This window comes from Sander vitreus, chromosome 17 (assembly GCF_031162955.1).
Source record: "Sander vitreus isolate 19-12246 chromosome 17, sanVit1, whole genome shotgun sequence".
NCBI lineage: Eukaryota > Metazoa > Chordata > Actinopteri > Perciformes > Percidae > Sander > Sander vitreus.
In genome coordinates, this window is record NC_135871.1 from 22594662 (window position 1) to 22621165 (window position 26504).

The 26504-nt window shown below is 42.1% G+C and overlaps 1 protein-coding gene across 1 annotated transcript in view; it reads right to left on the reverse strand.

Moving 5' to 3' along the window:
• lrpprc (leucine-rich pentatricopeptide repeat containing) overlaps positions 1-26504 on the reverse strand; it is a 55132-nt gene that overhangs the window by 22759 nt on the left and 5869 nt on the right. Inside the window, exons 10-24 of the mRNA XM_078272685.1 lie at positions 26139-26244; positions 25846-25953; positions 18005-18123; positions 17817-17907; positions 16683-16752; positions 14787-14814; positions 14116-14173; positions 13191-13297; positions 12244-12321; positions 11924-11992; positions 11584-11697; positions 11382-11512; positions 10992-11077; positions 7005-7212; positions 1942-2066 (exon numbers count right to left, since the gene is read on the reverse strand). Coding sequence (XP_078128811.1) covers positions 1942-2066; positions 7005-7212; positions 10992-11077; positions 11382-11512; positions 11584-11697; positions 11924-11992; positions 12244-12321; positions 13191-13297; positions 14116-14173; positions 14787-14814; positions 16683-16752; positions 17817-17907; positions 18005-18123; positions 25846-25953; positions 26139-26244 — 1498 coding nt within the window. The remainder of the gene's footprint in view (positions 1-1941; positions 2067-7004; positions 7213-10991; positions 11078-11381; positions 11513-11583; positions 11698-11923; positions 11993-12243; positions 12322-13190; positions 13298-14115; positions 14174-14786; positions 14815-16682; positions 16753-17816; positions 17908-18004; positions 18124-25845; positions 25954-26138; positions 26245-26504) is intronic.

A 26504-nucleotide genomic window follows, 5' to 3' on the forward strand; every position in this document is an offset into this window, starting at 1 on the left:
AATGTCCCAGGCACAAAGCAGCCATATCAAGTTCTGCTCTCAAACAAGACTTAAACAAGAACCAGAATTAAAGCCTAAGCTCTCAAGGTAAACTTGCTAAAGCGCTCAGCGTTATGTACCATCTCTGTCCAGCAGCTTCGGAACAGGTACCCCACACACACACACACACACACACACACAATGGCTCACTACTCTTTAGAAATAATACCTAACCTTGACTATTGACCATCACACACCTGGCCACTTAGTGCATGCACGCACACACACACACACACACGCACACACACACATAGCAGAGGACAAAAGAATGATCCTTCTCCCTTTACTTACTGTCATCTGAAGTCAACAGAAAGAACTTTAATTATTGATGAATTAATTAATGGTTTTAAATCCAATGTGGAAACATTTGTAGACAAGTTTCAGATTCAAGTTTGACTAAATTCAAATAGTATTTAATAAATAGTAAATAACAATCCTAATTTGAGGCTTTTTTGGAAGGCTGACCCACATTTGCTTATTAATTGCATTAATTAATCACTTCTCCTCCTCCACATCCCAGGTTCCTATACACTTCACCATGACAGAAACCTCCAGGTTAAAAGCATGTATTGTATGATGACCTTTTCTTGTTTCAAAGTAGTTGAGCAGTTGCCATGGTTGCCAGAACCTCGCAAAAACCCGACATTTTTTTTTCTGTTGGTGCTTGAACTCAAACCAAGGTCAGACATGCGAGTCAAGATCTTTTGACAAGGCATGTTTTTAGAGTGTTTTGGGCTGCTAAAGGCCAGTCTGTTGGAAGTCTGCACATTTTGATAGTTCCAGTATATTTCTGCTTTTATTTCTGATGTGTATTTTAACAGGCTGTAGCACTCAACATGTACTCACAATGCTCTACTCCGGTCGAGTGTGACTCAAGGTTTATGTCATGAGTCATCCCTCTCTCCTGCTTCATATGAGGGAGAGGGATACAAAATCACTTGTTATTTCAAGATCCAGTTGTGGTTAGCTGCCACTGGTTTACATGCCTCATGTCTTTTTTTTTTTTTTTTTGAGGGTGCAGTGCCTGACTAAGGGTCTGTAACCTTTCAGGGGAGGGAAGGAGGTAGAGAGGTGCTTCACTGCATGGTTTCGACCTTTACGCACTCCAGAGCCACTTGCCCCTGCGGCACATTGAACTTGATCTTTTCATCGCGCTTCTGTCGCCATACAGGGAGACCGTTCAAAACGTCATCGCGCGACGTGCCGGTCTGAAGTTTTCTCACTCTCTGGTCCTCTTACACACTCTTGGAATTGTTGGCGCTTGTTACGTGCGTGTTTAATGCAAACACTGCACTGGCAATTTAGATTATTTTGCCCCACACACACACAAACGAATAATAGAAGGTTAGAGTCAACCAGGAGAAGTTTGAAAAAATATTAGAATATGTCTGCGAGAAGCGAGAGTGTGTCCTGCTATTCTGAACTTCAATGAAGCCATTTTGACATGATATACAATAAGCCTGTAAAAGAGTGCGATGTTTGTGCATTAAGATCTGCGGCATCCTGTGTGTGTGTCTTTCTTTGTCCTGTACTTTGTCGTCTCTCTACTGTCAATCTTTTAAATAAGGCATAAAATGCTACCCAAAAACACCTAGTCATGGTTTGATGAAGTGATCAGGGTAACGTGGGGACAACCATACTGTTTAAGAAACCTGGCCAAAATTATCTTTACTTTTGTTGTATGACTGATCAATTAGGGTTTAGTATATTAAATGTCCAGAACTCAAAATGACGTCTTTAATTTGCTTATTTTTCGAAAACCAGCAAATGCTTGTCTGGCAAACTACTAAAATGAATAATCAGAATTGTCAATAAATGTTCTTATGATTTACTAATTGTTTTAGCACCAGATTGATGGATCATAAAAAAAAAAAAAAAAAAAAGACTGTACAAATGTGTAACCTTTCTGCAGCAGTTCGGTGTCTCCTTTCTCCACCATAGCAACAATGATGTCGTGGATGCGAGGCAGTTGGTTGTAGCGCTTCTGACACTCCAGTGCTGTTTCTAGAGCTCCAGACAGGTCTTTACTGCAGGCACGGGACACAACACACACACAAATACACAGAGAAGGAGAGAGAGCGGGTTAGATGTCAGATCTGTCCAGTCAGTCATGTACAGGATTGTGGTGGTAGAGAATAGTGTATCATGGGGTGTTAACCCTGTGACCTCCTATTCAAGCACTATGACCCTTCGCAACAATACAAGCCTTTGAATGGATGACAGCACAACTGTAGGTGATGAAGCCTTTTGGCCCCAATACATCATTCTCACACACTCAGGCACTCTCACACACCTGTCAGCGAGGGGCTAATGTCTCTCTGGACAGGCTTTTAGAGGGGAAGCAATACAACAGACAAAAGGACTCGACTGATCTTTACCCTCTGTGCTCAGCTCCTCTTGTGCCTTCCAACTTCTCTTACTATCTCTCCTCTTTTGTCCTCTCCAACCCTCTTTAACCTCCCCTCATTTCCTCTTGTCTCATTTCCCTTTCCTCCTGATCCTCTCTCTCCTCCTTCCTTCCGTCTCCTCCCCATCTTCCTTTTGATTTCATGCTGTCAGCACTGACTCCCCATCCGATGACCTAGCCCCCCAGCTGAGCAATTTAGCAGAAATATGGCAACACCACACCACCCCACCCACCCCAAGCTAGCTTCCTACGTCTCATGTCATCCTTTCCTTGCTCAATCTATCCTCCCGAGCGGACAAACACACAAAAGAGCGCGTAAAGGGAGGATGAGTGCGCCTGATGGAGTGATAACGAGAAAAGTAGAGCCAGAGATAGCGAAAGGAAGCAAGAGAATGAGTAGCTGAGAGAAGGGGGAGTGAGAGAGAGAGACCACTTCAATCCTCTATTGTGACAGCGCTGCCATCAATCTGTTGATTGGGTAATTACCATGTCAATCACACAGAGGTCAAAGCAGATAGGTCACCTATGGGGGGGAGAGGGGGCAGAGAAAGTGAATGAGAAACAGACAGATAGACAGAGCGTGAGAGAAACAGATTGAGAGTGAACAGGTATAATTTCTGAAGTGTTTTCTCCTCTAATCAATTAGACAAGTGGAAAAGAGAAATATGCCCCAAAAGACCAACAACCCGAAGAAAAAAAACAAACAGGAAATGGTATGACCTTGAGTGCGGCTTCTGTGAGGCAGTAGCAGAAGAGAGCGATGAAGGGAGGAGGAATGGAGTGATTAGCGGAAGGTAAAGAGGTCCGCTAATTGAAATGAAGAGGGACAACATTATTCAGCAGCGCCAGTCAAGAGGCTGTTCAACTGCACAACAGTCTGAATGAACAACACAGAAGAGAGACTAAGAGATATTTGAAAACGAGAGAAAGAGTGTGGCGATAGAACGAGACCGAGGGAGGAGCAGTCCTGGGTACGCAATTTACTCCAAAAATGAGACAAGGATGAGAAAAAAAGCTGTTTGTAATAAATGTAATGTGGCTTATATGCACAAATACCTTAACTGTTGTGCTATGGTGCATGTGGCTTTTTACACTGGAGACATTTCTGCATGTTGTAGCCAAGTCATGTTGGTGGATGTTTCGAAACTCCTCCACATCTGTTTCATCCTTTCTATCTGTCCACCCTAATTCTTTCACCCATCACACTCCTCCTTATAATCCCTCCATCCTAATGAGACATCTTCAAAAAAAAAGGCCTGGCGTTGCAATTACACCCCCTCTGCCTTCATCCCCTCTCCCCCTCTCTCTCTCCACCCACTGATCCACCCCAAAAAAAGAGCTAAGGATGTCGAAAGATGGATAATTTCCCCTAGGTACAATTTAACTGTCACTTTGAGTTGCCATTTACTGCGGCGCACAGCCCTGTTAATGTCCTCAACTTTGCATGTCAGCCACTTTCCAGCCAATTAAGCCCTACGGAGCGCTTTGCTCAGTAGTAACCTGAAGGATTAGACAAGGAAGCTCATTTTGCTTCATGTCACTTCACTCCCCTATTTTTCTCTCTCTCCGTCCCCCTCTTTTGTTTCGGAGGAGATCGGCAGGCCTGTTATCAAGCCACTGTCCTTGTGTGGGGGAGGACGAGGTGTCTGTGTCTCGAAACGCAAATGAGACTGCGATCATGACACCACTAGCCCACTGTTACATGTGTTAAAGAATGGCACTTACTAATGTTTACGTCAGCATCTACACAGGTAAATGCTCACATGATGCAGTTACCCCAAACCTACATGACTCTGTGTGTGTGTGTGTGTGTGTGTGTGTGTGTGTGTGTAAAAGTTTAATTGATTATTTTGGCAACTAAGGGGCAGTTGAACAAGCAACATTTGACATATTATCACACATTACCTTATAATGTTAATATGGCAAATGTTTCACATTTATTTTTTTATTTTGGAGTTGTGTGTAGCTCCGTTTTGGTCTCCACCAACCTTAGGGAAATATCTGACTCTTTAGCAACAACATTAAATTTTTATCTGCCATTTAGTGTTTGGCAGGCAGTATACTGCTTTTTTTTTTTTAACTGAAACTGATCAAGTCCTGCAGCAGGAAACAAGGATAAGAGTGGACTTTGTGGGCCAGAAAACCAAAACAACGAACTAAAAGAGGCTTAAACTGCCAAATACAGTGATAATTATCTGTGGATTAGTCACTATGAACGACCTTTAACAATAATACACAGAGTGAGTGTTTATATAAATAATATTGATTAGTGTAACGTTAAAAGTTGAATAGTTAATTGAGCGGTGTTGTGCTGGAGTTCTTTTTCTTTTTTGGAACTGTGCCTATTAGCAATGGGATGCTCTCCTCTCATTTTAGGCCTGACTGAAACTATGTACACAAAATATGAGACAGTAGAAAAGAGTGGAAGTGAATAAGCTATTCCTTCCTCCAAGTCACTCATCTCCCATCAGCTCTCTAACCTCCCTCCCAACTCCTCCTCCTCTATTGCCACCGTCTGTCTTATCATACATGTCCTGCCAGCTCTTCATTTTGTTGGACTCATTAGCTATTCCTGTCGCTAATCACTTCCATAATGATGTGGCAATCTGGGCTAGCATAGTAGCAGGTTAGCACACACAACACTGAGCAGACGGGCATGAAGGCTAACGGGGCGGCACATATGATGGGCTGTCAAGGGCTAATCTGCCGGAGAAGTGTTCATTAAGTCATTAGCGCTGACGCAGCGATGAGACGGGTGCAGGCGGGAGTGATGCCTGCTTTGTCCTCTTTTATCGCTTCCCTCCATCCCTCCTCTTCCCGACTGTCTTTTTGTCCCCTGACTGACGGAACGAAGAGGTGGAGACGGAACGAAGAGGTGGAGCCGAACCAATAAAGATAAAGGATATAAAGAGAAGAGAGCGAGGAGATAGATTCAACTGGAGTGCAAAAGTCAAGTGTTGTGGTACTCAAACCTGCCCTGAGGCTTGGCTGAACCACTGCTGGAACTACATGTTAAATCCGCTTTACATTCCAACAACATTCCACACTTTTTATGCATTTTTACAAGAGACAAATGTATAGAATGATTTAGTTGCCAAAAGCTCATGTCATTTTGTTGATGCCAATAAATGGCAAAGCTGTAGTTACAACTCCAGACATTCTGACAGTGGGCTTCATATATCAACATGTTGTTATTCATCTAGCTATTTGCAAGGCTATGAGGAGCCTAAAATAAAAGTTAAAGAAAGGGGGAAAATTGAAAAAAAAAATAGGTTGTTGATGTTTAGGGTTTAAAGAAGCTTTGCTCTCCAAACACTCTAGCCTATGCTCAGTTAAAGTGGACTGCAAACTAATTTTATCTGCACATCAGGTTCCTTTAATTTGTTGACTATTTCCCAGGCTTGACAACCAGACAGCTAAAATACCAGCAGTTAGCTTGTTTACTTGTGTTCATTAGTGTGTGTTCACTGCAGTATCATTTGGATGAAGTACAACTGGCACTTGATTTGTGAACAGGGCTGTAGAAAACTGGTTGGTGTGTGCGTTTGTGTTTTGGCTGCTGTTGATGACTCTGGAGTAAATTAGCCTGCTAATCTCACAGAAGCAGTTATTAACGAGTGAACCTGGAAACTCTGTTGGTGCCAGAGACCAGACTTAAAGCAAAACAAACAGCGCCAGAGGAGCACTGGTGTGTGTGAGAGTGTCTGAGCGTGTGTGTCTGAGCATAGTGTGTGTGTGTGTGTGTGTGTGTGTGTGTGTGCATGAGCTTCATGTGCAAAAAGGTCTACCTCTACCGCAGCATGTACACTAGAGGTAAATCGTGTATATGAAAGCATGTGCAGGGCATGTGTGTGTCGTGGCTGGCGCCTAACAACGCACTGCGTGGCTGTGGTAAATCCAGCAATTAGTGCTCTGTACATAATTAACATGCTAATGAGTTGATCTACTTAAAAGCTGCTCTGATAAACAGAACACACACACACACACACGCACACTGAATAACACACGCATACTGAATAGATTTGAGGGGTGGGGCAATACTAGTGACTCCACAGCCAGTGTTCAATAACATTTATTTGCATATTTGCATTATGGGAAGAAGCATCGATAGCCATCTCTCGCCACACACACCTACACCTTGAAATAGAGCAGTGGGTGTTTCAGGAGATCAGGGGTGGGGGCGCATGGGTGAGGTTGCAGCTGGCGTATCCTCTAACAAACAAAACCAGGCTCGAACACCACACACACACACACACACTTTCCGCATCCTCTCTCTGTCTGAATCGCTGACCCAGAATGTAACCTCAGCTATGATCATAGGGAGGGATGAGTGACTCATTGAGACACATACATGGCGACTGGATTTGGCAGATGAAGACACAAATCTGAAAACAAAAGTGAGCTGGTTGGCTGGTTAGTGGAGAACTTCAGCCATAGAAAAACAACATACCATAGGACAAATTAATGTTTTAACATTAAATCGGTGATTACAGGGGCAAAGTGTGTACGATTGTATGAATCAGTGTTTTTGTGATTTGTAATAGTCAGTTTGTTTTACCTGTCCAGGTAGGCAGTAATGAGGGGTGTGCAGAGATTGGCGGTGGGCTTGGCCAGTCCAAGGGTGAAGATGGTGTCCTGCAGGCGTCTGATGGTGGGGGCACCACCCTTGGCCACCACGGTTTTGAGCATGTGAAAGAGCATGGTGACGTGTGTGTCATTCATCACCACCTCTTTCTCTTTCATCTCCTTCAGGATGTCCACCGCCTCTGTGATGGGAGGCAAAGAGAGATGAAGACAGAAATTGTTGATGGAAAGAAATGATTCACATCAGTAACAACTCTCAGCATGTGTGATTCTTTGGTGAGACTCTGAATCAAAAGTTGAAGTGACTGAGAGAGTTATTTAGAGGTAAAGACAAAAGGACAAATGAAAAGAACAAAAGACAAGGAGAAAGAGAGATTATGCATCGACATGAGGAGAGAAAGCAAGAGGTGGGCAGAGCTTGGCTGCAAGAAGAGTAGGGTGTGTGAATATGATAAAAGGCCCCTTTAGCTAATTCCATGTGGGGAAAACAAACCCATATTAAAACAGCATTTTGTGCCCAGCAGGGATGCAAATCCAACCCCGTATAATGCCAACTCTGCGCTAATTGCTACTTGCGCTTTTCTAAACAAGACTACAATTACCGGACCCCTACAATGGAGGCCGGCTTTTTGCTGTGGCCATGTGGAAAGCACTTGGGGGGCTAAATTATAGGTATGCGGCGACAAGGGCCCGATGTGGCCCCCATGAGACCTTGGTAAGCGGGCTGAGGGGTGGATCAGTTTGGTCAAGTCCACCCGGTAATGGAGGGCTTTTTACCGGGCCACGCGCCCATCTGGCCAAAACTAGGGGCTAAATGGTGAAAAGGGAGTGTGTGTGTATATGTGGTGTATCAGAGTAAGGTAATTAAGATGTGTTTACTGTCTATTTAGACAGCTGCTAATGGGCTGACAGCGATACAGCCGCTCTCCACCACAGATACTAATCTATACAGCATGACCAAGAGGAGGGGAGGAGATGGAGAAATGCAGAATATATTTGAATAATGTGTAGTAAGCCAGTCCTCCAACTGAAGGGCAATATGAGCTCCTTGCTTAAAATTCACGCAACAGAAATCTTCTCAAGTAGGTGAAAGACACAAACACAGAAGCAAATCAAGTTACAGTGAACAAATGTGGGTGTAATGATACCAACACCTGGTAATATGACAAAACCCCTCAAACAGGAGTGTCACTCTCTACTGGGAACACACACACATACACACACACAGGACCACTGGTGAGTGCTTTGGCACCCTAATTTCAGTCTCTCTCTCCATCTCTCCACCTCTCTGTGCCAGTTGTTATGGCGATGGGAACCAAAGGCTGTCACACATTTAATGGGACAGGGGAAAATAGAAGAAGGAGGGGTGGAGTAGGGGCAACTAGCAATGGAGGAGACAGATTTTCTCTGGCCTCTGGGCTCTCCACTTTTTACAAAACAAGTCCCCTTCACTATATGGCCAGGACAGAGACAAGAAAATCTGGTGCACCAAAAACTCCTAGAAATCAGAGACAATCTCTCCGTGGTCCTAAAACCGATCACAGTTGTCAAGTTTATACCATTTATCAGTTCATGTGCAACTTATTCCCGCTCTCTGACTCTCTCCATGTCTCCCTTCCTCCCTCCTTCTATCCATACCTCTCTCCATCACCCTCTGACAGACCCGCTAATCACTGAGACCAATGGCTTGGAGTTGATCTGCCCAAATGGAGCAACACTAGCTAATATCGGACCCCCCACCCGCCATCTCTCCCTTTATCCGTCCGTTTAGCCAGTATGCATATCCATCAGCTCAGCCGAGCATCGTGGCCAGCAAAGCGAGCCACATCAAGAGACACACACATCAAAAGATGGGTAGGCAGACAGGCCAGGTAAACAAACATCACACAGCCCAATGGTTGATCTAATGTTCCATGACCACACACACACAAGTTGGAAGGTGGACAGATGGAGGCAGGGGTGCGAAGAGACGCTTAGTGATTGAGAACATGTGTATTTTAAAAAAGGAGGGAGAGAAGCAAAGGTAGAAGCAGGATATTTTAAGTTGGAAAATATTTATAGCCAAAGCAAGTTCAAACTGTTTCTACATATTTAGGGGTAGCTTTTATTTTTTATTTTACATTTTTTAGATTAGATTACAGGTTTCATTAAAAGGTAATAACCAGAATGTTGAGTTTACCAATTGGCACTAGAGTTGGCAGTGGAAACAATTACTCAATCCCTACAAACATGACCACTTAACCAGCCTGTATCTGCTTTAAATTGTGTAAATCTAAAAGGAAGTTTTATGTAGGAGGTTTAAGTAAAAATAAGATAGTAAACCGTATGGATGTCATATTCGTTGTTACTGAGTGATCCCTGAATCTTAATTCAACTCAAAGGGTTTTACATCTCTTCAGGTCGAACGGTTGCCATATGATCGGAGTTAGTTTATAACAAAGGAACTATTCATAGTAACACTGAAACAAAGAATAAAAATAAATAAAATATTGATTATCTTTGGTATGGCTAGCAGCAATGACTTGGATACAATTATGTTAATTTAAAAAGGGATTCAGTGTGACTGAGGGGTTTGCATATGGGGCGGATGGTCAGATCAGCAATTAGCAACTCAGTGTTTTTCAGACTCATCTTCCAGAAAAAAAACACACACACACACACACAAATAAAAAGAGGGAAAGTTAGACAGATGGATGTATGGACAGATATGAAGATTCAAGAACCATGATGGAGACGAGGAGTGAGCATCAGAGGTTGGAGAGATGGTGGAAGGAAGTCGATATAAGGATGAAGACAAATAGGATCAGGTGAGGTAAAAACAAAGTTGACTGGTGAGGTGGGATGGGAGGCTTTGAACCCAGGGCAAAAATCAACAAAGCCATTAGAGAGGGTGAGAAATAAAGCAAGATGCCAGGAGACATGATCTTCATGCTGGGGCTGGTGTGTGCTAGGAGCCAGGAGGACCAGTGGTTGGGTGTGGGACAGGCTAACATCAAGGTTAGCCATGTGTGCTAATGTGGCTGACAAGCGTCCCCTCCATATGCACACTCTGGCTAATGGCAAATGCGTTAGCGCTGCCTATACACACCTCAAAAAACACACACAAACGGACACACCAACCGTCTTGCCCAGCAATTGCCTTTTGCCTGAATTCACATGCAAATTTGCGTGTGTGTGTGTGTGTGTGTGTGTGTAAAATGCTCAAGCACTTCGGCAGACATGATCTGCCATTAGCATGAAGGCGGATTTCAATAATTCTGGAAAAATACACACAGTCCTGTAATTTTCCCCCTCTCATTTCTCACTGACGGTGTGTGTGTGTGTGTGTGTGAGACATGCTTCAAGACAGAGCGGGGGAGAGAGGGTCAGATAGAGAGACAAAGACGAAGACGGAGAGAGGGGAGGAGAGGCGAGGACAGACAAGGGAAACATTTTGCCTGTCATTGTGTGCAGAAAGCAGAGTGGCAAAACTGATTGTAATTGGGTCTTCAATGGGCTGAAGGAAACCCACCGTAGCATTCTAAAAATGGCCGCCTAATGTGGTTTGAGGGAGGGAGAAAGACCGACCTGCACAGAGTTGGTGACACACACACACACACACATATAAGCTCAGCCACACACATTCACATCTGTAGGCCTTTTGAGGTTCAAGCCTGATCTACTTTGATCCGGCTCGCTGTCAGAGAAAAAGTAGTGAGGAACTTAGTGCAGGTGGGACTGGTCCATTAATTAATCGATTTAAAGTTAAGAACTATTTTGATAATCGATTAATCGTTTTAAATCCTTCAAGCCAAACTGCTATTGAATATCTTTGGTTTTAGACAAAACAAGCAGTATGAAGAAGGTACCTTGGCTCTGAGAAGATGTGTTTATGTTAACTGACACTTTAGAGACTAAATGATTAATAAAAGAAATTGGCAGAATAATCATAATCATTAGTTGCAGCCATAGGGGAACTTACCCTCCACTTTGTTGTTATTGGAGAGGGTCTTGACCAATGTGATGTATTTACTGGTATCCAGCACGACTGATGAGTCCTTACGAGTCCTAAGGAAAGAGACAGAGAGGGCGAGAGACTAGATTAATGTATTCCACTTACAGTAATGCAACTTATCTATTGTACACTCTGCTGTTGGGACTTCAGTCTGATGTTGGAACCAGGTGGTGAGTGAAGAGAAGAAAAGGGAGGAAGGGAGAGTTTCCTGTGTTTTAGCCAGTCAACAGAGTGACTGGACCCTGCATTAGTGTCTCCCCTAATACCACTCAAGTTAAACTTTAATGGCCTACTACTGGTTGCAGCGCTACCTTGTGTGTGCGTAGAGTATTTGTGCATATATCCCGCTTCACTCACATTTCCCTCTTCAGGTTGAGCGCCTCTTCCACATTGTCATGGCGACAGCACAGGTTGATGAGGGTGGCATAGCTGCTGACTCCCATCTCCTCCTCGTGCTGCTGCTTCAGCTCAAGGGCGCGCTGCAGGTTCTGATCAGACAACAAAACTCAGAAACTCAAAAAAAGGGTTTGTGGGACTGAGGCATTCAAACAAATCCTACCTCCTCAGCACAAAGAGCCAGGATGGCTTGTCTGAGAACACTGCTTAATGGTTTGTTCTCTGCCTTCAGCTCAGCAAGTTTCTTCTCAAGTGCCAACACCTTACCCTCAATTCCCTGATGAAGACAGAGAGGGGTTTAACACATGTACATGACCAAATACATACATGCACAACCTCATGACATGAGCTTGTACTAATAGACACAAAATACGTCATCTCCACAGAAGAGTTCTGTTTTAAGGTTAAATTACCCAGAGAAGAAATATGACTGACAGACACAAAAATAATTATGTTGCATTTCATAGCATTTTTTACTATTAATTTCAAACTGTCCTACTTACAGTGACATGGGGAGCAGACAGAGAGCCATTGGACACTCGGTCTTTGGGGTCCACCAAAGCAACCACATCCTGACACACGCACACAGGTAACATTTCACATCATTAAGGCAACTATATTAACAGTACAGAAAACTTAAGTAGCACAAATACATCATCATATTGTGCCTTTGGCTGTTTAGTTTGTCGACTCTACTCGTGCTTCTCTCAAGTGACCCTCAATAATCTTAAAGATGTATGATAAAACATCAGTAAGTTATACCACATTGGGAACATTTTAACTATATATGCAACAGTAAAAGACTGGAGATCAGGGTCTGCACCTTAGTGAGTTCTGGGACATGGTAGGACTCCAGAAGTTTCTTGATGCCTTTGTAGATGTTGCGTGAAATGGTTATGTTCTGCAGAGAAACCAAAAGGGAGAAAATTAACATAATCAAAGCACTGATGAGCTCTTAGCACAACAGGAGCTGAACTTGCTGCATTTTTGTGTGTTAAAAGGTTCATAGTTAAATTACAGTAGCTGAATTTATTTTATTTATTTTTTAATTTAACCAGGTTAGTCTCACTGAGATATAAAAATAGCTTTTTCAAGAGAGACCTGGCCAAGATAGCAGAACAAGTTCGTTACATATAAAAACAATTTACAATCACAAAACAATCACAATGAATGTAAACGTATTAAGTTTTAATAGCATGTAGTAGTTTAACTCAGCCACGGCTTCTTTAAAAGCTGTCACAGAGCTTGTGTTTGAATTTGTAGATAAATAATTGCTGAAAATAAAGCTGCGTTTAGATGCTGGTGGATGATTTTCGCAGATGCAAATCAGAATTAACCTAGGCCGTTTTCCTAGGCTGCCATCTAAAATGTTCACTGAATTGTTTTTGTTTTTTTACTTAGATTGTTTTGGGACTTTTTAGTGACTTTAAAAATGTTTCACATTGGACCAGGAAACCATTTTACTGAACTCCAAATGGCCAGTTAAGACGTGTCCTTTAACAAAAAGTGTAAAACATGATTTAATCTCCCACAACATGTCTGGATGTCCCAACTCAAACCTTCATTCCTTAGAAATGGAGCGCGGGGAGGAGGTCATGTGTTCTGTAGTGTGTTTGTGTATATTGCGTGAGTCTGATTACACACTGCAAATCATCTCAGATCAGTATGTAAGCTCCTTTAAAGCAGGAAGGTTATGAATGAACTGGATATATAGTATATTAGTGTATGAATGTTTGTTTTCAGTAACCTCATATCAATGTGTATGTGTACCTGAGCCTGTAGTTGATTGAAGTATTTGCGCAGTTTGTCTTTCTGTGCCTGCACCTCTCCCTCTGACATGCTGTCGATCATACTGTACAAGAAGAAGGATGCCACTTCTGCAGGGAACGAACACACACACACACACACACACACACGTTGTCTTGGGAATACATTTCATTTGCCACCGTGTCACTCACTGGATCCATTTGTGCATTTATACTATTTTTCTCTAACCTCTGCAGAGTGCGTGTTTCTGCTGACAGAGGCTGCTTTTGGGCTGGAGTGTGAGTGAATGTGCGATGGGTGGCAGTGACAGCTTCCCCCTACTTCAACTCTGACACACAAATACGCAGATGTCGTCTAATGGGATGTGACATGGATAACAGTCTCCATCGCTCCCACCAGCACAAACACAAGTTTCAATGCTTGGGACTCAGAGCGACATCAACGCTCCACACACACACACACACACACAGGCCAGCTATGGACGCTGCTTCACTCACACTCACACACACACACACAAGCGCTGAGCGCTGTGTCAGCAGCCAGGCTCTATTTCCTCATTTGGAGAGAGCAGGTCTTTCACTCACTCACACAACACCTGGACAAAAACTCACATAGGCTTCATGACGAGAAGTGGGCCAGTCAGCAGTATTTTGCAACTGAGACTGAACATAAACAAACACACAGACACACTGGGCAACTTTCTGTCATCGGCATTGTAGTCGGAAGCTGAGCGAGACTGCGGTCTGCAAGTTTGAATAATGATACGTGATGGATGACACACACACACACACACACACACACACACACGTCCTCCCTTCTCTTGCTTTCTCACCTACACAAACACACCCACGTCTTGCATACAAGGAGACTGTCAGATATGAATGTCCTGACTTGCCAGTGAGAACAGTGTGTAGAAATGATTCCTTACCAGAAGCCTTGGAGTTTTGTTTAGCGAAGCGCTCGTCTTTGTACAAAAGCTCAGTAATCTGGGGAAATAAAAATAGAAAAATTAAACAAACACACACACACACAGGTGGTACAAGGATTTTACTTTAAAAGCTCACAGGAGAGAAGAGTACGAGTATGAGAAACCCTTAAACCACTACATTTTGTAGTAGTTTCGTTATGTATGTGAATGAAATGTGTGTTATGTCTGCAAACCATCTTGCCTAAAATTGCCCCTTGAGGGATGAATGAAGTATTTTTAAATCAGTTATATAGCCATCCTAAACAATTATTTATTTATTTATACGCTCAGTGTGCCATAAGGAGATTTGGATAAAAGGCAACAGATGGCATTTGTCATATTGTATATTCTTTCTAAATGTAACTTGGTATGTAGCAGATGGAAAGTAAATTAGTTATCATAGCTATTTTGTTGTGAGGAATAAGCCATCATACTGCACTGTGTACAGCTGAAGAATCATCAAATGCCTTATATACTAAAAATAGTTTTGACTTTAATGATTGTCTTTATAAAGTGTTCCCTCTTTTAAATGTAGGCTCTTTTTCTGGATCAAAATTAGAAATCTCATTAGTCTGTACTGGTATAAAATTCTCCAAAGACACTCAAACAATGTGATCACATTCACGTCTTACCTTCACCATGATCTCCACATCAGTAGACCTGCAGGGGGCAGTAGAGGACAAGACATTAGCACCCAGTCGACATGCACCACCAGGGGGTCAACAAGTTTCCAACGTGTCAGGGTTAATGTGCAATTTGCTCATAAGTGAGGGTACGTTTTGCTTTTAGGCCACAAAACATAAAAGGACATCTACATTTCTGAAAATACATCTTTAAAAGAAGCACTTCCACCACACGCACTTCCAACATGGATTTATTCTCCTCTCCTATGTCTTTCTACACTGTTTTATACATTAGGACCCCCCGCGACCCGACCCCGATGGATGGAGTTTAAAACAAATCTATTTTTTCAATTTAAATAAATGTTTTCCTAATTTATCCCCCATTTGGAATATAAATAAATGTTTGAGATAAACAAGTTTAGATTAAATAATTTTTGTAGGCAAAAGGGATTTGATTCAAGTAAGCATAATAATGAATATATGAGTGAATGAGTGTCATGTCGCCATAGCTACTGAATTGACAGTGTAGTACAATACGGCGAGAAAGAGCAACAGAGTTTTCAGTTTGACACTCAATCCCACAGTACAAGAGGATTTACAGCAGTACAAAAGCCTGAGAAACTAAAAAGACATACTCACACACACACACACACACACACACACACACACACACACACACTAAATGATGACAACGTGTGACATTTCTGGCGTTGTCAGCTAGTTGGTGGTGGAGAGGAGGAAAGAGGGGGAGATGAGAGATGAAGGGAGGAGAGAAGAAGAGGTCTTTAATGATTAAATTATCCCCTGACCTTGTCTTTGACAGGGGCAGGTCCCACATTGCAATGACACGGCGCGCACACACACACACACTCCCCAAGTGACAAGCCCAATTATGACCCTGTCAGGCAACCTAACAGTCAGGAGTGTGTAGGTGTGTGTATGTGTGTTAATGCAATGAGAGCAAAGCAAATGAAGAAGAGGGAGCAGATTTAGACACAAAAACAGACGGACAAATTATTTGAGGAGACACTGATTTTAAATATTTAAAAAAAGGGCCCACCATACACAGAAAAGATTTTTGTGCAATTCTGCACAAAAATCTGGTCATCTACATTTTTTCATGGTTTTGAAATAATGACTCTTGCTGCAATCGTGCATCTGCTGTTACTACTAACGTTTTTCTTGAAAAAAAAAGAGATACCACATAATCTTTACTTTATCCATTATGTTAGTTCATCATGACCGTCTGAGTTAATTAGCACATCAGTTACAACAAAGAATGCATTGGCTGAATGTTTGGCTTTTTAGTGATAGAAATAACTTTGGTCCCTGCAGACAAGTCAGCACTTCTCTCTTTGACTCACCTCCAGCCTCCAGGGGCTGGAGTGTTTTTGTGTGGGTGTGTAGTGTTAAACTGTAAATATTCATAAACACCCCTTCAACAAAAGCCCACGGGTCAGACCCTGGTCCTAAGGCTAACTCTGTGTCTGTGTGTGTGTGTGTGTGTGTGTGTGTGTGTGTGTGTGTGTGTGTGTGTGTAAGAGAGAGTGAGATCAGTACGGGGGTCCGGGTATGAGGGGCAGTGGTGGGCATCTGCTAATTTACATATCTCCCACGGTGCTTTGGGGCGAGAGCTGAGGGATGACTGCCTCCATATGCATGAGGCAGCCGTGTGTGCGTGCGTGTGTGTGTGTGTCCCTCCAGCTGCCCACACACGCACACAGACGCTGTAGATGGTGTGATAGGCTGCACATGTCATAGTCATAGCATATGCCACAGTGAGCTCCATAGTGCTCCCTCCTAAACGCCAGTCAGGAGTTATGAGGCAAAATATGGAGAAATATGGAATATCAAATGATGGTGAACATATTTAGACATAAATAGACGATAGGCTAATCAACTCACTTTCTGAAGCCCAGGATGAGGCGCCTGCGGAACATATTGAGGTCCACCGAGGGAGAGGAGGGATCAGACACTTGAAAACAGAGAGTCGACAGACAGATAAGGGATTAGAGGGGAAGAAAGAGAAAAGACAGCAACAGCTTGTCTTTATGTGGATTGATCTGTGTGGTTAAGGTGTAATTGTATGTGGAATATATCCTAGCAACAGAAATCTAAGCTGCAAGACAAAATTCATTGAACTTGTATTGTACACAGTGACTAAAAGTTGCTAAAGAACTTCTAGAGTATAACTTTGTACAAAAACAAAACACATCAAAAGGTAGTTTTGACAAAGACTAGTATGTGTCTTTCCCTATCCTCACCTCCCCAGCCAGGAGTCAAACTGGTAACCAGTCAATCGAATGCCTATTTCTTTAACCAGCACACCAAGAAAAATAAAATGAACATGATTTTCAGCTGCTGCTATTTTCATTAATGATTATTCTTACTACCTTTTAGATTGGGTTTGAGGGGCAGTGGTGGGAACCAAATTAATAAATGAAACGTTTCATCTATAAAATGTCGAAAAATAGCCAGTTTATAGTACCCACAGTCACATCTTTTAAATTGTGTGATTTTTGTGACCAAAAGTCCAAAAGCCAAACGTGTTCAATTTAGAGTGACATAAACACAGAAAAAAAACAGCAAATTCTTTCAATTTAAGCTGAAACCAGGAAAGGTTTGGCATTTTACTCACTGGGGGAAGCTTTTTGAGGGTGTGCTGTGTTTATGGCAATCTTGCATAGTGAGGAGAAATATAGCAAATCTTAGGGGGGGGGATTATTGTGGACACACTGAAATACATAAAACCGAGCAACATATGTGAAGAAGAGTGGTGGATGTTTGAGACTAAAATGAGATGAAAGACAGAAAACAGGAAGATTCATCTATTATTTAACATCCTTCTCTCAGTCGAGGCGCCTCTCTGATGAGCACAGTGTGTGTGTGTGTGTGTGTGTGTGTGTGTGTGTTAAAGCTGGTCTAATTAGCCCGCAGGCAAAGCAGCGATTTTTATGATGATGGGTGCTCAAGATGCAGTAGAGCTTCTTTGGAATGTGTCAATGTGTCAGTGTGTTGTGTGTGTATGTGTGTGCTTACGTATGGTGTAGAGTTCGGCCAGGTTGGTAACAGCCACTGAACGCACCTCTGAAGACCAGAAGCACTCCGACGCCAAAGAGATGCCTGCATCCTGAACAGAGAAAAGCACCTTTATGTCAGCAAAAAACTGTTTTTAATGCACACTGGCCACACGGCCACACACACACGGCCACACACACATACACAACCTTGAGGGCCTGTTGAGCTGTTTCCATGCTGGGGAAGACAGGGAGGATGTAGTTGGAAAAAGTCTCAACATCAGGGCGGACGCCCAGCGCCTGCATGCCCTTTACCACCTCAACCACACCTACGACACAAAAAGTTATAAGTTAATATCAACTTTATCATTGTGTAGTGACAGAGGTACTAAGAGAAATATTGACATTTGTGTCAACAGCCAAAACAAGTTAGTAGTAGATCAGAGCTACAATTAACGGTTATTTTTCCCCCTGACTAATAGATTCAATTTTAAGTCTAGAAAATAGTTCCCAGAATCCAAGGTGGAGTCTTCAAACTAATAGTCTTAAACCAAAGAATATTCCATTTACGATTATATAAAAGAAAAAGCAGCAAAACCAACATTTTAGAAGCTGTAACAAGTGCATGTTTGGCATTTTTACTTAATAAATTACTTAACGATTAATAGATTATCAAAAGATAGTGCTTCATTTTCTTTCAACACACTTCTCAATCATCAGACTAATTGTTTCAGCTTTTTATCTTATTGTTATCTTTATGTTCTCCAGAATGCAAGTGGAATGGGTTGGTGTTTGTGTAGTGACAGATGGAATTATGAATATTTGGGACATTTGGATCAATAGTCAAAAACAAAAACATGTGAGATTAGGTTATTTTATGTGCATCCCGGAAATTTAGGAAAACAACAGTTTGGGGTGAACAAACCTTTTTATTTGGCTGTTTTAATTCAATCACATGCTGCACTTTTACAGATACACACACTTTTCTCCACTCACTCACGTACAGGCCTGCAGCTGTGTAGGCACTTTTTAAATATGGGTCTAAGAAATGAGCTGGCACATACTTTCTCTCACCCCTTCGGGTAAATCTCCAGGCACCAACACACACAAACAGACAGACCCTCCATCGACAAAATGTTAATGGCTGCTTCCCTCTCCACCTTGGACTGGAGGACACGTGTACATAAACACGCGCTCAGCCTGAAGTGGCTCCTTGCACCATCACCCTGCTCTCCAGCAGAGCCCCGAGGTCCTGCCCCTAGGAAAGGAGGCCAAAACAGCTACATACATATGGAACAGCTACACATGCACTCTCAAAATGCCTGCAAGTGTCTGTGTGTTTGTAAGTGTATGCACATGTAGAGGAGGCACTGCAGCACTTTGCATATGTCTGGGAGCATGGCCATAAAGGACATGGGCCTCAATGAGGGCATGTACATGTGCCCATGTGTGTGTTCATTCTCAGTGTGTGTTGCTATGCGGTTTTAGGTGCATATATATGCTATGTATGAGCACATTCAGTATACCAACATGCCTTGTTCCCATGTGAACTTCAGCAAACTACCTTTAAGTGCTTCCTTGTGTTGACCACACACACACACACACCTAGATTCTCTTAGGACGTATGTGTTCACCTGGCAGTCTCTTTCTTTAGCTGAATAAAAGATGAGTCCCAGGCTTTTATATGCCATTAAAACCTGTGACTGGGGCTGCATTATCCCAGGTAAGGCTACCTAAACCACTCCAGCCATCCATTCTTCCCCTCCATCCATATCACTCATTCATCTGCCCCTCTCACTATCCATCTACCCTGCTTTCAAGAAAAAGTAAACCGGCGATCTTCAGCTCTTTCTTCTCAATGGAGGATACATCCGTTCTGCAGTCCACCCGTCCATTCTTACCCCCTAATCGCTTTCATCCAGGCTTTTTATTTTTTTTATGAAAGAAGAGAGGGAGCTCCTGCTTTTCTCCTGAATAATCCATAATCAATTTCACGGTGAGCCAGACAGACAGAAAACAAGTGAATGGAGAGCTGGAGGTATAAATGCAAAAGCTCGCTCTCTCGCTTTCCGGCTTCGGCACGTGAGCTTTCATGTTTATCAGCACTTTTCTGTTGTCCAACAAGCATGTTAGAGTGTTTTTTTTTGTCAAGTCAAGTCTGTGACAAAGAGCTTGTTAACCCTTTCAACCACATGCTGCTGCCGTCTGTTTTGCCATCAGTTGGGCTTGTGAGTGGTACTCTTCACTTTATAGCTTTTATGAAAAAATGTTTTGTACATACCAATCTCATGTCTGTACGGTAAATGTTAGCTACTACCTGCAGCCAGTTATTTTAGTGTAGCACAAAGCCTTGAAACGGGGGGAAATAGCCAGCCTGATTCTGTCCGAAGGTAACAAAATCCCTCACTAATCAACACTAGTCCATCCATACAACAACCAAAGCATAAAAACGCTGCATTGTGGTTTTACAGGGGTTATGTCCTGGACCATTTATTGGCCAGGTGCAGAAACTTGTAAGGGTGGGAAAAATAATTGATTCTTAGATGCATCGCGATTCTCTCTAGAACGATTTGATGCTTGATTCGGATAAGTTAAAAATCGATTTTTAAATTTTTTTTTTTTTTATAAATGTGTTGATTTTTTTATTATTAGTCTCCAGACAAGTACAAATCAGAAAACAGAGTCACTGAAAGATGATGGGATAATAGACAACAACTTAGAGTTTAGCCAAGAGTGCAGGAAAAAAACCCACAATAAATAAATAAAATATATATATATATATATATATATATATATATATATATATACACACACACACACATATACATATATACTGTTCATCTACTTTATCACATTACATCTGACCACCTCATGTTTCCTGTTCTAAGAAGCCAACGATCCACCTTTAAACATGACTGAGCCTTTGACACGGAAGATTACTCTGAGAGAAGGTGACTGTCACGAGCATGTTTAAGGCTTAAGCATGGAATGACTACAAAATAAAAACCGCAGTAGACAAAACATTTCATTAGAACTTGTGTGTGACAAATACTGTATGTGTCAAAATCTAAGCTTTGTCTAGCTGCTTTGTCTAGGAAGTGATTAGCAAACTCTGGAGTAGCAAACTCTGATTTATATGTATTTTTTTTTTTTTTTTAAATCACGCACGGAAATGTACATAAAAACGTTGCATCGATAATCAGTTTAGAATCGAATCGTTGGCCTCTGAATCGGATCGTGAGGTGCCAAGAGATTCCCACCCCTAGAAACTTGCCTGACAAATTCACAGTTACGACAAGACTCCAAGTCCAGAAAGAGAAAGTACACTGATTGCAATGATATCTTTTATGGTCTGAATTGACTTAGTTATGACTGTGAGGAGAAAAGGTGAGATTTTTTTACACAAATTACTTCAATCAGGTTCCTCTAAACCACCACAGGCTTCTTTCCATGACTGCTATGTGAAGGTAAGTGACACTGGCATCCATCCTGCATAAAGTCTCCATAGTCTAACAATATGAACTTGCTGGGTACAACTCAAACTAAGGTGCCTTGAACATATCAAAATGTGAAGAACTACACCAAAAAAAAGAGTGGAAAATAAATGAGAAAAACTGTAATATAACACAAAATAATGTGTGATATTATGTAGTGTCATTTGTACTGTTACTTCCTTTAGGTCTTTTATTTTTCTCTCCATAATTCTCATATGCGAGTAACCCATTTTGCCTTCTACCCTGTCTGAACAATTTAAATAAAGATTTGGCACAGAGGAGAATTGAGAAAAGTAGAGGCCTCTCCAGGTTGGTTAGCATAAAGCCTGACATACCATCCAGGCAAGAAGTATCAAAGTAGTGAGTTAAGCATGGCAGTGGTCACAAGATATCATCATCAGATTCATGTCTTCAGGTTAACTGTCACAGATGAGAAGTGAGGACAGAGAAAAGAGAAGAAGAGGAGTGGAGTGAACCGGTCGCTGTCATCTCCTCCCGTCCTTGGACATGAGTACCTGTCACTTCTCCTTTCCTTTCTCCTCCAACACCATCTGTCTCGCCATCTCTCCGTGACTATGACTCTCTAAAAAGGTAGACTGTTTGCTGCAAGGCATTGACGGGTTGTTTGAACATTTCCATTTTATGTAGGCAAGAAAAGCTGAAATTTCATCTTTACTAGTTTCATTCCTTTATGTTTTAATCAACGTGATGCTTGGCTCTCGTTCCACCAATTAACTCAGCAGAGGCTAGGATAGAGTTCATGGAGGACTGCATTACAGATTCTGGTGGCAGTTCTTCTTTAGTGCAGCCTACTCTACTTGACAGATAGAGCTGCCTAAAGAAAGAGTGAAAGGGTTGAAGATGAGGTCACATAAATAGAGTCAGGTGTGGGTGGGCAACCAGCAAGAAAAGAAGACTAAACAAGGGAGTCTTTACATCTCTCATCACCCAAAACACACAAGGCCAGAAACACTCCCTTCCTCTGCACTCTCCTCCCTCTCCCTCCCTCTGTTTCTTGCTTCGCCATGTCAGAAGTGATAAGAGTGTGCTGCGTCGCAAGGACTGACAAGCGGTGACTAGCTGGCGGCAGGTGGGAAGTATGGCCCAGCATATGCTTCCGCTAAAACCGCCAAATCCACACCTCATCAAAATGCAAAGGGAGTTTTCCCTTCCTCCCCCGTTGTTCTCCTCTAATTCTACGGCTCTGGCCTCTCTGCCCGCTAGTGACACCTGTGGACAAAAAGTGACACAGCGCTTAATATTTCATGGGCCGTGCACAGTGGGGCGCGTAATCCAAAGTGAATTCCCTCAGAGCGCTTGCATTTACATGAAATCAAGTCACTCCTCATCAGTCACATCACCTGCACTGCCCCCCAAAAGCCCCCCCCTCACAAATGTGGACACACACACACACACACCCCTCCTGCAGCCAATGAGTGTGTAAGAGAGAGCAGTAGAGAGGGGGGGGCTGGGAGGCTGCATCATTCATGAGGGTTAAGGCTAACACCATCAGAAACAAGCCAGTGTGTTAGAAAAAGAAAAAGTCTCCACTTTCCTTCTTCCGTCCGTCCTTCTTTCCGCACTGTAAATACTAAATGGATGCAGTCTGATGTTTATGTGTGGCTTTAAGACTGTGCGGTTGGGGAATTTAAGTAAGAGTATGCGTCTACTAGGGCTGCTCAATATATCGTTTTTTTGATCGTCATCGCAATATCAACTGACGCAATATTAGGGGTGTAAGAAAAAAAAAATCAATACACTTGAGTATTGCAATATTTCGCAATACTGTATCCATTTTCAAAAAGGAAATATCGATTTATTTATTTATAAACTTTCAAAAATATTCATGTAAGACAGTGGTTCATGTTTATGTTGTGTTTAAACCCCCTACCGCTAGATAGTTATGCTGAGACGCACCACTAGTGTCATCGCCTAGCAGTGCCTGACTTTTTGCTAGAAGATAACAACGTAGCCATGGCTGAACTTTGGCTTTTATATTCAATTCAATGTTCAATTTGTTCAATAAAAGAATGTTGGAAATGATTTCCTTTCGTTTGTTTACAATTAAACAAGCATTTTGTTGTATTTTAGCAGAAAAATGAAAGCAGCAGAAATGCAGACCTGAGTACACTTTAATATGTTTATTTATCGCAAGTAATATCGTTATCAACATTATCGTATATTTTCTACATATCGTGCAGCCCCAGTGTCTACGTGTGTGTGGTTGTGCATGTTTAAACTCATGTCTAGTCCTCTTCTTCATGCTGCCAAGCAAGGCGCTGAGGCATCTCACCATTCAAACTGAAAATCAGTCTGGACCGCACACAGAAGTCAATCTGCACCGTCACCACACTGGTCTAACCAGTTTCTCCTCCCTGCCAGCTCAAATGCTGTCAATTAGATGACAGGGGGAAAGAACATCATTTATTAATCACTCTAAAAAACCCCAAAGAGAGAGCCAGAGCTCAGCATAAATAAAGCACTTAAAAGCCAAGCCGCTGCTGAACGCATTTGACAGTGTACATTCATAATGAGTTGTGAATTCTGACAAGTCTTCTAATGCCGGCTATCTGTCACTGAGACGATTTCACCCCACAAGCTCATCGCTGACGAAAACAAGGGAAAGAAAATAACTTTCCTTCAATAGAGACAGAGATTGGGAACAGAAATATTCCACTAAACTGCACATGCTGAGCCATTAACAGTCTTAAGTGGCAGATGAAGAAGACAAACTTTAAGACATCAATTCCAGTTTTCCACGGCACAGTGAACAAATGTCCGACACGGGGTGAGGACTCAGTAGTAAAGGACTGCCCCGTATCAAGCCATCCACTCAATAAAAACAATGGGAGGAGCGACTATCTGCCTGACATGTACATGAACTGTGCTCTCCACTGATCAAAATGGGGGAAAACTAAATGATCTGTCAATCCTTTTCAGACTATAACCTAAATTCTTAAACGAGACAAACAGACTCCCCCATTATTTCATCTTGAAATATTTTTACAGAAACAAAATAAATCGCTTCAGTTTTTGTGATTTAATACGGATGCCACTGATCTTTCAATTTGAAATGACCGATATTAAAGTGTGACACAGGTGACACAACCTGAAAATCTGTTTTTTGCTCACCTCCAGATCTCTGTAGAAAAGAAATAGGTGAAGGAATGAAGGACGGAGGAAGATTTGAGAAAGGATTTCAGGGCAGCCACTGGAGCAAAATGACCTCCGACGCCTCAACCTCAGGCCTGTATGTGCATCCATGTATGCGTTTGCATATGCCTCAAGCTACTGAGCCCCTCAGTGTCCCCAACAAGGAAGCTTAGGTGCCCACTGCCATGGGGCAAAGGTCACCAGATCAACCATCCTTATACACTGCGCACCACCGTCATCTCTCAGCAGCTTCTGCACAGTCGATACAGTGTCAGCTAGAGACAACATAGAGTCAGTTTGTGCCATAATACCAGGTTTACGGTTGCAAATTTAATCTTTTCTAAGATGTCGGCCAATTATTTTTGTTAGCGAGACACTGGTATCTGAGTAAATAATATTATCTTAACTGTAATATATACCATGGTTTAGCCTGTTGAACAAACAAACAAAAAAAACTCAAAAGAAAAAAGGATTGATTAGTCAAAAATGTCCTGTAGCCATGCACCCAGGAGGCTACAAAAGGCCAGAATTTGGAGATCAGGAAAAGGAATAAAAACTATGAGCACACTTTCTGAAAGTCAGAGTGTCTTTTTGGCTCATCTGTCCAAAGTGGCTGACTTGGTGAGTTCTAAACTTTGCAATCTATTCCTAGAGCTCTCCAGAGAGACCTGTATGTTTGTGTTTCTGAGTAAGTGTGTATGTATGGGTCGTTTCTTCTCTTCCTGCTCTAACTCTCTCACGCAGGATCAGACCTCTTTGCCCTTGACTGCCCCAGCCCAGTGAAATCTGTCCCAGTTGGACCACTCTGTAGGGCATTAATATTTGAGGGAAACGCTCCTTTAAAAGCTCTTTCTGGTACAGAGGAAGTCAAAATCCCCTCTACACCACAAAAATAACACATGTTCATAAACTGCAAATATCATGCACACCAAAAAAAACACCCCTCTCCATTTCAGACTGGACACACAAACAGCTGCTGGGCACATTTCTTTTTCACTTCTTGGGGCTCCACAACACCCATTAGGTTCTCACATACGCATGAAATTGTTTACATGAGGCTGGAGTGGCTTTAGGATCCAAAAACAAGCTTCTCACATCACCTAACCATGTTCACTTTAAAGATCTACTGGTCTCTCTGACGCTACTGCCTTCCAAGTGATAGCTTAAATACAGGAAAGAAGTATATACAGTATGAACAATGTCATTTAAAACCTGAATAGAAAAAAAAATGTTAATAGTGTGGTTGTTTCTCTTAAACCACACTATGCATAAGGAGTTTTATACAAAACACAGGCAAAGCTTCAGTGTAATTGTTATCTTTCAGGAGCAAGTGTGTGTGTGTGTGTTGCTGTCTTTACCATGTTAAGTGAGAAGGTGTGCGTGCGTGTGTGTGTGTGTGTGTACCAGCTGTGTTGCTGTCTTTCAAATGCTGAGTGAGGAGGGGCCAAAAGTAGTGAGGCCTTATGGGAAAGTCCTGCTCCTTCAACATCTTCATCAACTTTAAAGACATCCCTGCAACAAAAAAATAATTCAGTTTTCAAGTTTCCCCATCACTGCAGTAACTTATATATAAATATTCACAATGCAACAAATGCACATAGATGGGTCTGTGTATAGAAATAGTGAATGACGACATCTGTGTGCAAGTGGATTTAACAGTCTCTCTAAATGCAAGTTAATGGAAGTGTGTTCTGTACCAATCTTCTTGGCCTCTAGAGCACAGTATAGAGTGAAGCTGAGCGCCGTAGTGTGCAGATTAGACTCCTGGAGCTCTTTGCAATAGCTGCCGATCTTCTCCAGTGACTGTAGTGCACACACAAAGACATCAAAAACATTTCAACAATCAAATGTATATTTAACATACACCGTAATAAGACTAGCTTAGTAGGGCTGCACGATATGAGGAAAATATCTAATTGCGATTATTTTTGACTGATATTGCGATTGCGATATGATTCACGATATTGGAGGGAATGATCATTTTTGTATCATTCTCATTGAAAAAAATAAAAATAAAAAAATATATATATTATAAAAATAGATTATATCGTGATTTTTGCGAG